The sequence below is a fragment of the Cherax quadricarinatus genome, chromosome 3 (genome assembly GCF_038502225.1).
Source record: "Cherax quadricarinatus isolate ZL_2023a chromosome 3, ASM3850222v1, whole genome shotgun sequence".
Taxonomy (NCBI): domain Eukaryota; kingdom Metazoa; phylum Arthropoda; class Malacostraca; order Decapoda; family Parastacidae; genus Cherax; species Cherax quadricarinatus.
The window spans coordinates 10289136-10306434 of NC_091294.1; the positions used below are offsets into that span (position 1 = coordinate 10289136).

The following is a 17299-nucleotide window of genomic DNA, read 5'->3' on the forward strand; positions in this document are numbered from 1 at the left end:
TGGGATATTGGCAGTTTGGAGGGATATGTTGTGTATCTTTATATGTGTATGCTTCTAGACTGTTGTATTCTGAGCACCTCTGCAAGAACAGTGATAATGTGCGAGTGTGGTGAAAGTGTTGAATGATGATGATAGTATTTTCTTTTTGGGGATTTTCTTTCTTTTTTGGGTCACCCTGCCTCGGTGGGAGACGGCCGACTTGTTGAAAAAAAAAAAATATATATATATATGGAAATATATATATATATATATATATATATATATATATATATATTTATATATATGGAAATATATATATATATATATATATATATATATATATATATGTATATATATATATATATATATATATATATATATATATATATATATATATATATATATATATATATATATATATATATATGGATATATATGGAAATATATATATATATATATATATATATATATATATATATATATGTATATATATATATATATATATATATATATATATATATATATATATATATATATATATATATATATATATATATGTATATATATATATATATATATATATATATATATTATATAGATATATAGAAATATATATATATATATATATATATATATATATATATATATATATATATATATTATATAGATATATAGAAATATATATATATATATATATATATATATATATATACATATATATATATATATATATATATATATATATATATATATATATATATATATATATATATATATATATATATATATATATATATATATATATGCAATAAGATCACAGTAAACAGGTGATTTCAGAATATGCAAAACAACCACTCTGAAAGAATAGAGAAATTCCAAGCGCTTTCGTGACTACTCACATTGTCAAGGAACAATGTGAGCAGTCACGAAAGCGCTTGGAACTTCTCTATTCTTTCACAGTGGTTGTTTTGCATATATATATATATATATATATATATATATATATATATATATATATATATAGAGAGAGAGAGAGAGAGAGAGAGAGAGAGAGAGAGAGAAATATATATATATATATATATATATATATATATATATATATATATATATATATATATATATATATATATATATATACTGCGGCTAGACGAGGATTCGAACCCATGTTGTTTTGGCCCACCTCGGTGAGCGAGAATCACACATGACGCTCTAATCCACGGGACCACGCAATCCTACAAGAATGACTACAACAGCAGAGCAAGAAGTTTTACCCTCATCCAAGGACATACGGTGGTGTGTGTGCCTTTGAGCTAATTTCATTCTACTCCCCATTTGGTGTACTAGCCATCCGAGCAGCATATATAAATTATTGTGATAACCCTATACTGCGCGAATATGACAGCATCCTGAGGCAGATTTTTACGAAAGTGCTTAACCTTACTCTAGAAGATGGGCAGTGGGACCACGCTACACTTCCAGTCAGATTAGGAGGCACTGGTGTCCGCAAGTCATCACAGATTGCGCTACCTGCTTTTCTGTTCTCAAGCATTGCATCCAGAGGACTTGTAGCAACGATTCTCCCTGAACAAAATTTATTGATGGAGCCATGATCTGGGATAATCTAATGGGCTCTGAAACTAGACCTGCACCCCCAACAACTACAAAGAATCACACTGGGATGACCTATTTGTAGAGAACATGGCCTCAATAATGCTTCAGGGTGTGTCGGAGAAAAATGGAGCCCGCCTTCTGGCAGTGAGAGCTCATGATGCAGGGGACTTTCAGTAGGCTGTTCCCAACTTCATCTTTGGCACACGCCTCGACCCACAGACCATCTGCATTGGTGTTGCCCTTCGACTTGCCACCCCTATTCTCTTCCTAACATCCCTGTGGTTCGTCTGAGTCTTCAACTTCCAACTGTGACCCTTTGTTGCTGTGTCCCATCTCTGGAATAACCTGCCTCTGTCCACCTTCTCAATTCTTCTCAGTATTTTATATGTCGTTATCATATCTCCCCATCTCTCATGTCCTCCAGCGTCGTCAGGGCTATTTCCCTTAACCTCTCCTCGTGGTACATCCCCCTCTAATTTCCCTACGTGCCTGGCTAGGTGTAGGTTTCAAACTGATGCTGCATACTCCAATACAGGCCTGACATACACGGTCTACAAGGTCCTGAACGATTCCTTGTCGAGATGTCCGAATGCTAGGCGCCCATATGCTGCAGCAGTTATTTGAATAATGTGCACCTCAGGAGATGTTATACTCACCCCAAGATAATTTTCCTTGAATGAGATTTTTAGTCTCTGGCTTCCCTAGACTGTACTCTATGGTCTTCTTTGCCCTTCCCCAATCTTCATAACTTTGCACTTGGTGGGGTTGAACTCCAGGAGCCAGTTTCTGGACCCGGCCTGCAGCCTGTCCATATCCCTTTGTGGTTCGTTCGACTGAACTCTTCTCATCAGCTTCATACCATCTGCAAACAGGGACACTTTTGAGTTTATTCCCTCCGTCATGTCATTCACATATACCAGAAACAGCACTGGTTCTCGGACTGGCCCCTGTGGAACTCCGCTTGTCACAGGCGCCCACTCTGACACTTCGTCACGTACCATGACTCACTGATGTCTTCCTGACAGGTAATCCCTGATCCATTGCAGCACCTTTCCTGTTATACCTGCCTGATCCTCCAGCTAATGCACTAATCTCTTGTGTGAAACTGTTTCAAAAGCCTTCTTACTGTCCAAGAAAACGCAATCTACCCGCCCCCTCTCTCTCTTGTCTTACTGCTGTCACCCTGCCACAGAACTCCAGTAGGTTTGTGGCACAGGATTTCCCATCCCTGAAACAGTGCTGGTTGTCGTTAAGCTCATTCCTTTCTAGGTGCTCCACTACTCTTCTGATAATCTTCTCTGTGACTTTGCATACTGCACATGTCAGTGACACTGGTCTGTAGTTTAATGCTTCGTGTCTGTCTCGTTTTTTTTTTTTAAATTGGGACTGCATTTGCTGTCTTCCATACTTCAGGCAGTTCCCCTGTTTCGATTAATGTGTTGAAGATTGTTGTTAGTGGCACACACAACGCCTCTGCTCCCTCCCTCAGGACCCATGCAGAGATGTTATCTGGCCCCATTGCCTTTCAGGTATCTAGCTTGCTTAGTACCCTCTTCACTTCTTCCTTGGTTGTATGAATTGTGTCCAACACTTGATGGTGAACCCCACCTCTCCGTCTTTCTGGAATCCTTTCTGTCTCCTCTGTGAACACTTCTTTGACTCTCTTGTTGAGCTCCTCACATTGCAGTCGTTTCCTGTGATCTCCCGTCCTTCCTTCTTCAGCCTGATTACCTGGTCCTTGACTGTTGTTTTCCTCCAGATGTTGCTGTACAACACCTTCGGTTTAGATCTGGCATTCTCTGTTAAGTCAATTTCGTATTGTCATTTGGCCTCCCTTCTTACCTGTGCATATTCTTTTCTGGCTCTACGACTGCTCTCCTTATTTTCCTGGGTCCTTTGCCTTTTATACCTCTTCCATGCTCTTGCACACTTGGTTTTGGCCTCTCAACACCTTTGAGTGAACTAAGGGCTCATCCTGGCCTTCTCGTTATTTCTGTTACCCTTGGGTACGAACCTCTCCTCAGCTTCCTTGCATATTGTTGTCACATATTCCATCATCTCATTTACTGACTTCCCTGACAGTGCTCTGTCCCACTAAATCTCATGCAGGGAATTCATCATGCCTGTGTGGTCTCCTCTCTTGTAGTTTGGTTTCATTCATCCTGCCCTTCCTGTTTCCCTCTCCACTTTTAACTCCACTATGTATTCGAAGTTCAGAACTACGTGGTCACTGTCCCTGAGGGGTCTTTCATATGTGATATCTTCAATATCTTCACTAGTCAAGGTGAACACCAGGTTCATTCTTGGTGGTTCGTTCTCTCCTCTCTCTCTGGTAGTGTCCCTTACGTGTTGGTACATGAGGTTTTCCAGTACCACCTCCATCATTTTAGCCCTACACAATTTTGGGCCTCCATGTGGCTCCAGATTCTCCCAGTGACTGAAGTCACTCATAATCAGTAGCTTTGCCCTGCTCACATGAGTCCTTCCAGCCACTTCAGCCAGTGTGTCAACCATCACCCTGTCACTCATCATATTCTTGCCTTGGCCTCCTTCTGTTCTATGGTGGGTTATACATCAGTGCAATTACCACCTTGGGACCTCCATACTGAAGTGTTCCTATTATGTAGTCTCTTGCTTCTCTTCTGTCTCCTCTGTCCAGCCCATTAAAACCTCATTGGTTTTTGATGAGCAGTGCCACTTCTCCACCCCCTTTGTTCCTTCTGTCTTTCCTCGGGATCTGATATCCTGTTGGAAAGATGGCACCTGTTATAATTCCTGTGAGCCTGGTTTCAGTGAGAGCTGTGATGTCTGGTGATGCCTCTTTGATTCTCTCATGCCACTCCTACAACTTATTTGTTATTCCATCAGCGTTGGTGTACCATATCTTCAGTTTCCTCTCCAACACTGTCTTCTGGGGGGTCTGTGGGGGTGGGGGACCAGGCATTGTGCTGTGGGATTCTACACCATAGTGTGGGGAGGAGACTGTAAGTGTAGATTGTGGTTTATGTTGGGACAGCATGTTTGGCTGTGGGGCTCTGTGGGTGGTTCTGTGTGCACTTGAGCTTGTTGCTCTGCTCAGCTCTGGTTGTCCTCTGCTGACTCTGTCCTTGTCTCTCTTTCGTTCCTGTGTCTTCTACCTCAGCTACTGTCGTTCTGTTCATGTCCTCCTCACCTATTTCTTTGATGATGTTTTCAATCTTCTGTTTTCCTTTCTGCCATCTTTCCCTCTGTGTCTCATTTGTACATAGCCATTGTCTCCCCTATTTTTTTCTGTAACTCTTGGTGGCATGGCCATACCTCTGAACGAGACCTGTCACCTTCTCTACCTTCTCTCCCCTCACTTATTGCTATCCATGATTCTAACAGCTCTCCCCATACATTCCTCAGCCTTTCTTGGTGAACTGGTTGGGTTTTAGCATAAGTCTTGTATCCTTCCTTTCTGCTGGGCTCCTCATTTAATAGGGGTGTACCTGCTTCAGATGCCATGTGTGTGTGTGTATGAGTGTTCATATAGTATCAGTCAACAAGGCCTACCCCCTCTCTCCCCCACGGGCAGGGGCCCCCCTTGGAGCCATGGGCACAAACACACTGCCTGTGTACCCAGATATCACAAATAAAGTGCGAAGCCTCTGAAGCCTTTATCATTGAACCCCCTGCAACAACGTGACAAATAACCATATACAGTGGACCCCCGACTTACAAACAGCTCCCAACTCAAGCAATTATGTAAGTGTATTTTTGTAAGTGCTTTTGTAAGTGTATTTTTGGGGGTCTGAAACGGACTAATCTAATTTACAATATTCCTTACGGGAGCAAATTCGTTCGGCAACGGCACATGAACAGACTTCTGGAACGAATTAATATCGTAAGTCGGGGGTCCACTGTATTCAGAAACATTGGTGACAGTGGTGCCTCGCAGCAAGTGTGTTTGCCCAGAGAGAGGAAGGAAGAAGAATGAAGTTGTCTTCACTTCGCCCCAGACAAGAAGCATCTGTCTCTCAACGAGTTATCATGATGTCGTCTCTGCATGTTTCAGCATCCAGACACAGGTACATGCAGGATCCAGGCCAAATTTTGCCAAATTTCTTCAAGAAATATAAGTGGCGTCTCTGGGACTCCATGCCACAGCGCTCCACGCTGTTTCTCAAGTCACGCATTTAGTGTCACTTATATGTTGCTGCTGTTGTTTTTTTTTTAGCTCAGCATGGCTATTACAGCAAGTCAGAGGTGAGTTTGTGGTGATTTCTGAGTCCAGTGTGAGTGTTTCTCCTCATGTTTGTGGATGGGAGAAGAGGAAGTGGCCGTTCCTTGCTTTGCCCACGCTCACCCTACTGTATGCCACCACTGACAACTCCCTCTCTGCTGTGTTTTCTGCTGTTTTCCGTGTGAATGCTTTGCCAGTGCTGTGTATCCGAGTGCCCGAGGTCACTCATAGCCACGTGGATCATCAAGCCATGTGGATCACGAAGCCACGTGGATCTGCAAGCCACGTGGCTTGTAGATCCACCTAGCCAGACGTCCCAAGCCACATGCTGTGGTCTGCTGCAGCATCATTCCAAAGGTGTCACCTCACAACGTCATCCATGATGCTGCCTGACTTCACGATGTCACCCACGATGTTGCCCGACTTCACGACGTCACAATGTCTGCCTGACGTCACCTCACGATGTCACCCCATGACATCACCTCATGATGTCTCGCCTGATCGACAGTGTTAGTTTCACAGTGAGCAATATGTTGTGTTGTTGAGAAGATTGAGAGAAGATATATGTCAATTAATTCATCTCAGTGTTCTCACATGTTCGTGTACAGCTTAGTGTCAATTTTTGCACAGAAAAGCATCATTTGCTAGTAAGCCATGTTGTACCTCATGTGCCGTGTAGGTGTGTGCAGTTTTCCGTGTGTTCTATGTGGTCTTGAGCCCAGCTGTGTGTAGACCACAGGTCTGTGCCCTTACCACTATGTAGCACCTCGTGTTACTTGTCACCCGGTGTGACCCACGCATTTGGCAGCTGACATGAATCAGCCCCGAGCATCTAAGCCCCTTGTACAGAAAGCTGTTTATGTTTGCTGCTTGTGATGCCCTGCAAAATAGTACCCACTACGGTTCCCATCGAGATTTGTTTCACTTCACCTCCTGACCATCAGAGCAGTTATATTTAGAGGCACAAATCTAGGGACACTTAGACTAACCTCTGCTATAACTCCAACTGCTGAATGACACTCAACAAGCCGCAGTTAGGCCCTGTCAGCAGGCACTGTTTCAGCCTCGTGTCACAGCTTCAGTGAGCACCCTGCACAAAGGTGATGTCACTTTGACTGCTAGCCCGCTCACTGCAGTACGGTGTATGATGTTACGACTCCCAGATGTTTCGCGGAGTCGTCTCTGCCACGACTCACTCCACGCTCGCCGGCAGTGACAGCCCCAGCAACAGTACCAGTCGAGAAATGTCTTCCTGAGTTGCTTGCCAGAAGAAGTCCTGCCCAGTTGCCAAGTGCTGACGATGCCTCACACGAGGTCACCAGCAGGTGCAGCAACTACTATGAAAACTGTTTCACCATTCCAGAGGAGACCGTACCCTGTTACATCACAGTTCAGCCACAGTGATGTCTCTTGTGTTGCAGTATCTGTCCAAATGCAGGAAGGTGTGCAGTGATGCCTATCGTCGCTCACTGCCTATGACCATGATGTTTTTTTTAGCACACCCCCACCTTTTTTTCTTCCCTCCATATAGGAAGCTTTTTTTTCCATATCCATACGTATATATATATGTTTTTATTTTGTGTTCTGTGCCCTGTTCCTGCGAGAGAGAGACCGAGTTTTTTTTTACCGCCATTCATGGTCAGGGTCGACCATGTGGTAGGTGGCCGAGGGAAATGTCGCCAGTGAGCCTACATGCTTAACTCCCATAGTTTACACCAGAGGCCAGGCCTCTCGGTAGGCATTCCAGCCTATTCACCCCTGCCTCTCACTGTCTCAGCGGCCTTCACTCAGTCAACAAGGCCTACTCCTCTCTCCCACTCGGACATGCCCCCCCTTGGGGCCATGGGCACATTGCCTGCATACCTAGATATCGCAAATAAAGTAAGAACCCTCCGAAGCCTTTATCACTGAACCCCGCCTGCAACAACGTGACAAATAACCATATTTGAAAATAAATACACTGGAACTTAGCTTCACTTACAACGACGACCTGATGCGTAATATAACCATATCAAAGACAATACACTCAGATCACAACATAACAGAGGTACAGACATGTATGTGCAGGGTTCCTGACCACCAAACTGTGATCAGTCATAAGGCTGTCTGCACAAAATTCAAATTCAATAACAAAAACATACAAAGGGAACAAGTCAACCATGTCCTAAATGAAACAAACTGGGAAGATATTTTAAATAACATAGATCCGAACCTTTACCTAGAAAAAATTAACTCTGTGGTTCTCGAGATCTGCTCAACACACATTCCATTAAGAAAAAGAAAGAGAAGATGTAAACTAGAAAGAGAGACGCGAAGGCGAAAAATCACATATCTGTTGAGAGGGGCCAGTATATCTGATTATTATAATAAAAAAGTAGCGTTAAACCTACAAGGGTTTTACAGCGCAGCAGTATATCTGAAATACGAGGGACGACACTGATCACAGACAAGAATCTCAGGAAGAACTTAAAGCCATAAAGGAAATTGAAAGAAACTCAAAATATTGGACCCAGTATTGGACCCCTACTTAGACGAGATGGGACCTACACAGATGACAGTAAAGAAATGAGTGAGATACTAAAGTTCCAACATGACTCAGTGTTCAGCGAGCCGTTAACCAGACTAAAGGTCGAAAATCTATTTTTTTTGTGAGACTCAAAATTTGGTCATTTAAAAAATCTCTGATATTATCCTAACACCACAAGACTTCGAAAAGGTAATTATTGACATGCCCATGCACTCTGCAAAAAGCCACTATCACTTGCCTACAGCATTTTATAGAGAGGAAGGATAAACACAGGGGTCTTCCCACAGTCACTAAAAACAACAGACATAGCCCCACTCCACAAAGGTGGCAGTAAAGCAATTGCAAAGAACTACAGACCGATATCACTAACATCCCATATTATAACAATCTTTGAAAGGTTCTAAGAAGCAAGATCGCCAACCACCTAGATACCCATTAATTACACAACCCAGGGCAACACATGTTAAGAGCATGTCGCTCCTATTTGTCCCAGCTACTGGACCACTATGACAAGGTCCTCGATGCCCAAGACAGATGAACAAAATAGAGATGCATTATACACAGACTTTGCAAAAACCTTCTATAAGTGCAACCACAGTGTAATAGCGCACAAAATGCGTGATAAAGGAATAACAGGAAAAGTTGGTAGATGGATCTATGACTTCCTAACAAAGAGAAACACAAAGGGTAATAGTAAACAGGGTAAAGTCTGAGGCAGCTACAATGAAAAGCTCTGTTCCACAAGGCAAGTACTCACTCCCATCCTGTTCCTCACCCTCATATATGACACAGAGATGCAAGCCATAGCTCCGTGTCTTCCTTTGCGGATGACACCCGAATTGCCATGACAGTGTCCCCCATGCAAGACTCCAAGTGGACATCTACCAAATCTTTAAATTAGCCGCAGAAAACAGTATGAAGTTCAACGAAGAGAAATTTCAACTACTTAGATATGGAAAACTTGAGGAAATTAAAACTGTATCAGGGTATACAACAAATTCTAACCATACAATAGAGCGGAAAACTAATGTGAAGGACCTAGGAGTGATAATGTCAGAGGGTTTCACCTTCAAAATCCACAACAATGTATCTACCGCATCTGCTAGAAAAATGACAGGACACCAAGCCCATGAAGATTCTCTTTAAATTGCGTGTTCTCTCAAGGCTGGAACACTGCTGTACACTAACTGCCCCCTTCAAGGCAGGCGAAATTGATGACAGAGAACTTTCACGGCACACACAAGTACGATAAAGTACCTAAATTACTGGGAACTGTTGAAGTCCCTTGATTTGTATTCCCTGGAATGCAGGCGAGAAAGATATATGATAATATACTTCTGGGAAATCCTAAAGAGATTAGTACCAAACTTGCACACGAAAATCACTCCCTACGAAAGCAAAAGACTAAGCAAGAGATGCATTATCCCCCCCACTGAAAAGCAAGGGAGCCACGAGCACGCTAAGACACACAATAAGTGTCAGGGGCCCAAGACTCTTCACCTGCTTCCAAGCATACATAAGGGGGATTACCAATAGACCCCTGGCTGTCTTCAAGAAGGTGCTGGACAGGCACCTAAAGTCAGTACCTGATCAGCCGGGCTGTGGTTCTTACGTCGGTTTACGTGCGGCCAGCAGTAACAGCCTGGTTGATCAGGCCCTGATCCACCACGAGACCTGGTCTCAGAACGGGCCGCGGGGGCATTCACCCCCGAAACCCACGTAAGCAAACACTATGACATATTTATTAGAAAACGTTTCGGTCCTGGGACCTTGATCACTTCTAACATACAGAGGTAGAAAGACATTATATATATAGGCGGAGAGTGAGGTGTGAGTGACGCACGTGACCTGAGGAATGCCATAAGAACATAAGAACATAAGAATGGAGGAACACTGCAGAAGGCCTACTGGTCCATGCGAGGCAGGTCCTTATCAAAACAACCTCTACCTATGATGAGGACGGGTAGACGATGAAATCATGTGACTCCTGTGTTGTTGGGTTGGTGCTGCTTAAGTATCATGTATGCCAATGTTTTTGAAATTTTGTAGTTTCCAGTGTTGCGTTCTACAGTGTCGGTGACGGCGATTAGTGAGGCTTCTAGGCACCGTCGGCGTCTGAGGTCTGGTTCGGTGAGAACGAGTTGTGCCTCATTCCAGTTCATCAAATGCCCCGTGGAGTCTCTGTGGAGGACACAGGCGTACCTTACATCGTCTCTGTTAGAGGCATTTCGATGCTCATTCAAGCGGACTGCAAGATCTCTGCCTGTCTCGCCTACATTTTTCTTGGGACAGAACCCACAGGGGATAGTGTAGACGCCTGCTGTAGAAGTTAGAGGTGTGGGGCTGCGTTTCGTAGTGAGGTCTTTGATAGATGATGTGTTTATGGTGGAAGCGTTGATGTTACTCATAGCAACACTGGAAACTACAAAATTTCAAAAACATTGGCATACATGATACTTAAGCAGCACCAACCCAACAACACAGGAGTCGTGATGAATGGTTTGAAAAACCGACAAGTTGAAGATTGAGACACTTATGCAGCATATGGAAATCTTTATTCAGGAAACGTTTCGCCACACAGTGGCTTCATCAGTCCAATACAAAGAGGAAGGCGTAAGGAGAGGAGGAGAATGAGGTAATCAGTCCCTCAACCTGGAGTCGATGTGTTCAGTCCATCAATCTTGTACAATCATTCTACAAGATTGATGGACTGAACACATCGACTCCAGGTTGAGGGACTGATTACCTCATTCTCCTCCTCTCCTTACGCCTTCCTCTTTGTATTGGACTGATGAAGCCACTGTGTGGCGAAACGTTTCCTGAATAAAGATTTCCATATGCTGCATAAGTGTCTCAATCTTCAACACAGGAGTCACATGATTTCATCGTCACCCGTCCTCATCCCAACATGACATTCTTCAGGTCACCGTGCGTTACTCACACCTCACTCTCCGCCTATATATAATGTCTTTCTACCTCTGTATGTTAGAAGTGATCAAGGTCCCAGGACAGAAACGTTTTCTAATAAATATGTCATAGTGTTTGTTTACGTGTCTTTCTAAACCAACTTGTCGGTATTTATTACCAAGGTTTATACCACCCCCGAAACCCTCTCCTGGTATACTCCAGGTAAGGATGCACTATGTGTTGACTGAGTTGGTTTCTTTTTTTTTTTTTTAATTTTGTTGGTTTTAGTTTTTTTCAATTGTATAACAAACCCTGGGTAACCTAATTGTGCAACTCATGTGCGAAAGGTCGCTTTTACTTGGTCAAAACGATGAGACACTGATATTTACACCTGTCTTCTAAATATGATTTCTAGCTGATGGTGAAATATACAGGTCTCGTTTTCCTGCGTTTCAGTCCAACTTAGTTTTCACTTTTTCAGTATGGTGAGAATTTGAGGCGAGAAGCCCAGCTAAGGACCTTGATTGCATCACATGGCGAGTAAACCAACTGGACTCAACGAGAGATGACAAATTCAACTCCTATCCTCCTCTCTGGGATGACAAAGAGAGTCTCTCACCTGGTCGAGCCAGGAGAGCGGCAAGACCTTGCCACCAGCGATGTTGTGAGTATTCTCAATGCAGACGAGTGAAGTTACTGGCCAGTGGTCGTCGTCACCTCGTACGAGCCGTTGCATCTCCGCCAAACTGAAGGTTCCGTCAGGCAGGTTAGTTAAGACTCGAGGGTGAACTCCTCCCACCTGGGAAGAAAAATATAATGCATATTCACACACACACACAAGCAATGAGGAACTGAGGAGACACTAAAGGGCATACTCAGAAGGAAAACCGGGAGATGCCCCAAGTAGAATACATATTACACCATGGTTACCCAACCTTTTCTATACCCCGCACCCCTAGGAAATGTTTGATTAATGTTGTGTCCCGTACAAAAGTAATATCACATTTGAAGATGAAGAAGTCAAATTTCTAATTTTTGAATCATAAGTCGAACCAAATACAGTACTGTGGGTGAACAAATTGCACTCGGAAAATAAGCTTTCAGTTCAGAACATAAAATGCAAATATATATTGAGAAAACGAAACTGTGCTCTTAATTAGGACTCTCTGTCGCACCTCCTGAACTGCCATCTCGCACCTCCCAACCTGGGGTGCACCGGGAGGGTGCGTCCCAGGTTGGGAACTCTTGCTTTACACAGAGGAAACATAGTCATAAACATTAAGGTGAGACAGAAGACACACTGAGGAGCTACTAACATACACACCAAGGACATAATCCGGCACTCGCTACTGACAGACTAAGGAACATGAGCTAACAGAGAAAAGTTTGGGGGAGAGGGAAGAATGTAATATAAAATATTACCAGTAAAGTACCATGTTTACAGGTGACGCACTCGAGTGTACTGCAGATGCCCAAATGCGTACGTGTAACGCACACACGTGCATATATAACGTACAAAGTTTTACATATACACATAATACATGCAACGTACAAATGCATACCGTGACACGAAAACAAACGTGTATCTGAACGTAGCATGATAAGACCACACTCTGCAGTACCTTATCAAATGGCTTAAGAATGTCGTTCTATGCACATAGTTAATTGTGCTACACAGTAACCTCAAATGTTACTCTATACCAGAAGGCTGGAAACATTATTTTATTTAGTGGTAATCAAAATATTTAATAATGTTAATGACATTCGTTCACATTAAACGTTACCATAATGTACTGAGATATAACTTAATACAGAGTCATGAATTATGATGAGAAATGCTTACATAAAGGAGTGTTATGATACATGTGTTACACAGTGTTATGACACATTCTACACAATGTTATGCCACACAATGATATGACATGTCACACAATGTTATGACGTCACACAATGTTATGACACATGCAACACAGTGTTATGATACTTGCAATACAATGTTTTGACACATACCACACAATGTTGTGACACATGCCGCATGTTATGAGACTTACCACACAATGTTGTGACATGCCACACAATGTTACGAGACATGCCACACAGTGTTGTGACACATGCCACACAATGTTGTGACACATGCCACACAATGTTATGACATGCCACACATTGTTGTGACACGTACCACATGTTATGAGACATACCACACAGTGTTGTGACACATGCCATACAATGTTGTGACATGCAACACAATGTTATGACACATACCACACAATGTTGTGGCACATGACACACAGTGTTATGACACATGCCACATGTCATGTGGGGTTCGAAATGTGGATTGGGTAATAAACACTCGTAGGACGTTAAGTACGTACTGACTCACAGTGGTGCCTAGAGGGTGAGCGGCATTCAAATCATGCTAGGTCAGCTGTAACAGTGAGTAACAGTCGGTGATTCACACAGACGGTTGGTAGTGAGACATTACTACTGACACTGGTACTGGTTACTGGTAACTGGTACTACTGAGAGCTCGCCGACGCTAACGTATGGCGTCCCGACATACAGCTATTACAAACTAGAGGCGACAGGTGTACGGCTTGGGCTGATTCTATACAATGTCAAAGTACACAACAATTGAACAGTATAACATACATAAGGAAAATATCGGGATGGTAACTAATATAAAGGAACTTATTGTAATTACGAGGTATAATATAGCACAATTCACAAAATAGAGCGAAACACCAACGTCAAAGACCTGGGAGTGATCATGTCGGAGGATCTCACCTTCAAGGACGTAACATTGTATCAATCGCATCTGCTAGAAAAATGACGGGATGGATAATGAGAACCTTCAAAACTAGGGAAGCCAAGCCCATGATGACACTCTTCAGGTCACTTGTTCTATCTAGGCTGGAATATTGCTGCACACTAACAGCACCTTTCAAGGCAGGTGAAATTGCTGACCTAGAAAATGTAGAGAACCTTCACGGCGCGCATAACGGAGATAAAACACCTCAATTACTGGGAGCGCTTGAGGTTCCTAAACCTGTTTTCCCTGGAACGCAGGAGGGAGAGATACATGATCATCTGAGTATCAGAGGTAGAGGGTACAGAGTCAGGAGGATTGTCAGAGTGATCTAAATGCGTTTCTTTATACTGACCAGTACTAATTTCTCTAACCTTATACTTATTACCAGTGATATGTTCAACTACTCGATAATGACCAACAAACTTTTAATCAAGCTTAGGCATTGCAGACGTTTTGTTAAAGTTAGTCAGCATAACTCTCGAACTGAAGCTAAAGGAATCTTATAGGAGTCAGGAATCGTGGGAAGAACTAAAAGCCATAAATGAAATCGAAAGAAACCCAAAGTATTTCTTCTCCTATGCCAAATCAAAGTCGAGAACAACGTCCAGTATTGGGCCCCTACTTAAACAAGATGGGTCCTACACAGATGAGAGCAAGAAAATGAGTGAGCTACTCAAGTCCCAATATGACTCAGTTTTTAGCAAGCCGCTAACCAGACTGAGAGTCGAAGATCAAAATTAATTTTTTTATGGGAGAGCCACAGAATTTGGTTAACAAAAGCCTATCCGATGTTATCCTGACGCCAAATGACTTCGAACAGGCGATAAATGACATGCCCATGCACTCTGCCCCAGGGCCAGACTCATGGAACTCCGTGTTCATCAAGAACTGCAAGAAGCCCCTATCACGGGCCTTTACCATCCTATGGAGAGGGAGCATGGACACGGGGGTCGTCCCACAGTTACTAAAAACAACAGATATAGCCCCACTCCACAAAGGGGGCAGTAAAGCAACAGCAAAGAACTACAGACCGATAGCACTAACATCCAATATCATAAAAATCTTTGAAATGGTCCTAAGAAGCAAGATCACCACCCATCTAGAAACCCATCAGTTACACAACCCAGGGCAACATGGGTTTAGAACAGGTCGCTCCTGTCTGTCTCAACTATTGGATCACTACGACAAGGTCCTAGATGCTCTAGAAGACAAAAAGAATGCAGATGTAATACACACAGACTTTGCAAAATCCTTCGACAGGAGTGACCATGGCATAACAGCGCACAAAATGCGTGCTAAAGGAATAACAGGAAAAGTCGGTCGATGGATCTATAATTTCCTCACTAACAGAACACAGAGAGTAGTAGTCAACAGAGTAAAGTCCGAGGCAGCTACGATGAAAAGCTCTGTTCCACAAGGCACAGAACTTGCTCCCATCTTTTTCCTCATCCTCATATCTGACATAGACAAGGATGTCAGCCACAGCACCGTGTCTTCCTTTGCAGATGACACCCGAATCTGCATGACAGTGTCTTCCATTGCAGACACTGCAAGGCTCCAGGCGGACATCAACCAAATCTTTCAGTGGGCTGCAGAAAACAATATGAAGTTCAACGATGAGAAATTTCAATTACTCAGATATGGTAAACACGAGGAAATTAAATCTTAATCAGAGCACAAAACAAATTCTGGCCACAAAATAGAGCGAAACACCAACGTCAAAGACCTGGGAGTGATCATGTCGGAGGATCTCACCTTCAAGGACCATAACATTGTATCAATCGCATCTGCTAGAAAAATGACGGGATGGATAATGATAACCTCCAAAACTAGGGAGGCCAAGCCCATGATGACACTCTTCAGGTCACTTGTTCTATCTAGGCTGGAATATTGCTGCACACTAACAGCACCTTTCAAGGCAGGTGAAATTGCTGACCTAGAAAATGCAGAGAACCTTCACGGCGCGCATAACGGAGATAAAACACCTCAATTACTGGGAGCGCTTGAGGTTCCTGAACCTGTATTCCCTAGAACACAGGCAGGAGAGATACATGATTATATACACCTGGAAAATCCTAGAGGGACTAGTACCGAACTTGCACACGAAAATCACTCACTACGAAAGCAAAAGACTTGGCAGACGATGCAACATCCCCCCAATGAAAAGCAGGGGTGTCACTAGCACGTTAAGAGACCATACAATAAGTGTCAAAGGCCCGAGACTGTTCAACTGCCTCCCAGCATACATAAGGGGGATTACCAACAGACCCCTGGCAGTCTTCAAGCTGGCACTGGACAAGCACTTAAAGTCGGTTCCTGACCAGCCGGGCTGTGGCTCGTACGTTGGTTTGCGTGCAGCCAGCAGTAAGAGCCTGGTTGATCAGGCTCTGATCCACCAGGAGGCCTGGTCACAGACCGGGCCGTGGGAGCGTTGATCCCCGGAACTCTCTCCAGGTAAACTCCAGGTAAACCTACTTTGATTTTGGACGGCTTTGCTCGAGTATTAGTGACTTGTAAATTTTGCTGTTGATTTATGAAGTGTTTCACAGATTCTTCTAAAAACACTTTGAGCTAAGCTGGTATGAGTTGCTATGAAATCATCAGGGTTGTAATTTGCTTTTGGGCAAGAATATAAGAACTCATAAGGCAAACGTTTATCTACACCGTACAACATATAATGTGGAGTCCCACTGATAGAAACATTGTAAGCAGAATTTATGGCACACTGAACATCAGGTATAATTTCATCCCAAGTTTCACTGTTGGGATTGATAGTGGCTCTCAAGACATCAAGTACTTGCTTATTGGTTTCTTCCGCTAACCCATTAATGGCAGGATGATGAGGAACAATGGTGGATTTAGAGATCTTGTACAAGGTACACAAATTTTCAAGAATCTCATTACAGAATTCACCTCCATTATCTGTTACTAGGGACTTAGGAGTAGTATGCCTGCAGATAATGCATTCTTTAAACGCTTTAGCTACTGTCTCAGCAGTCTAATCTGCAATAGGAACTAACTCACAATATCTGGTGAAATGATCTACCATAACACACAGATGTTTATTACCCTGGAGGGAACATTGGAAACTAGTTAACAGCTCTAGTGCAACTCTTTCCCATGGTTCGCTAGTAGTTGGATACACCTGGATTGGATTAGGACCATTAACATTACCTTTATGTTGCATGCATATACTATATTTCTTAACATAGTCAGAAATATCAGTTGCCATACGAGGCCAAAAGTATTTCAATCTGGCTTG

At 43.0% G+C, this 17299-nt stretch overlaps 1 protein-coding gene across 1 annotated transcript in view; it reads right to left on the reverse strand.

Moving 5' to 3' along the window:
• LOC128706602 (uncharacterized) overlaps nt 1-17299 on the reverse strand; it is a 109221-nt gene that overhangs the window by 30492 nt on the left and 61430 nt on the right. Inside the window, exon 5 of the mRNA XM_070089927.1 lies at nt 11848-12027. Coding sequence (XP_069946028.1) covers nt 11848-12027 — 180 coding nt within the window. The remainder of the gene's footprint in view (nt 1-11847; nt 12028-17299) is intronic.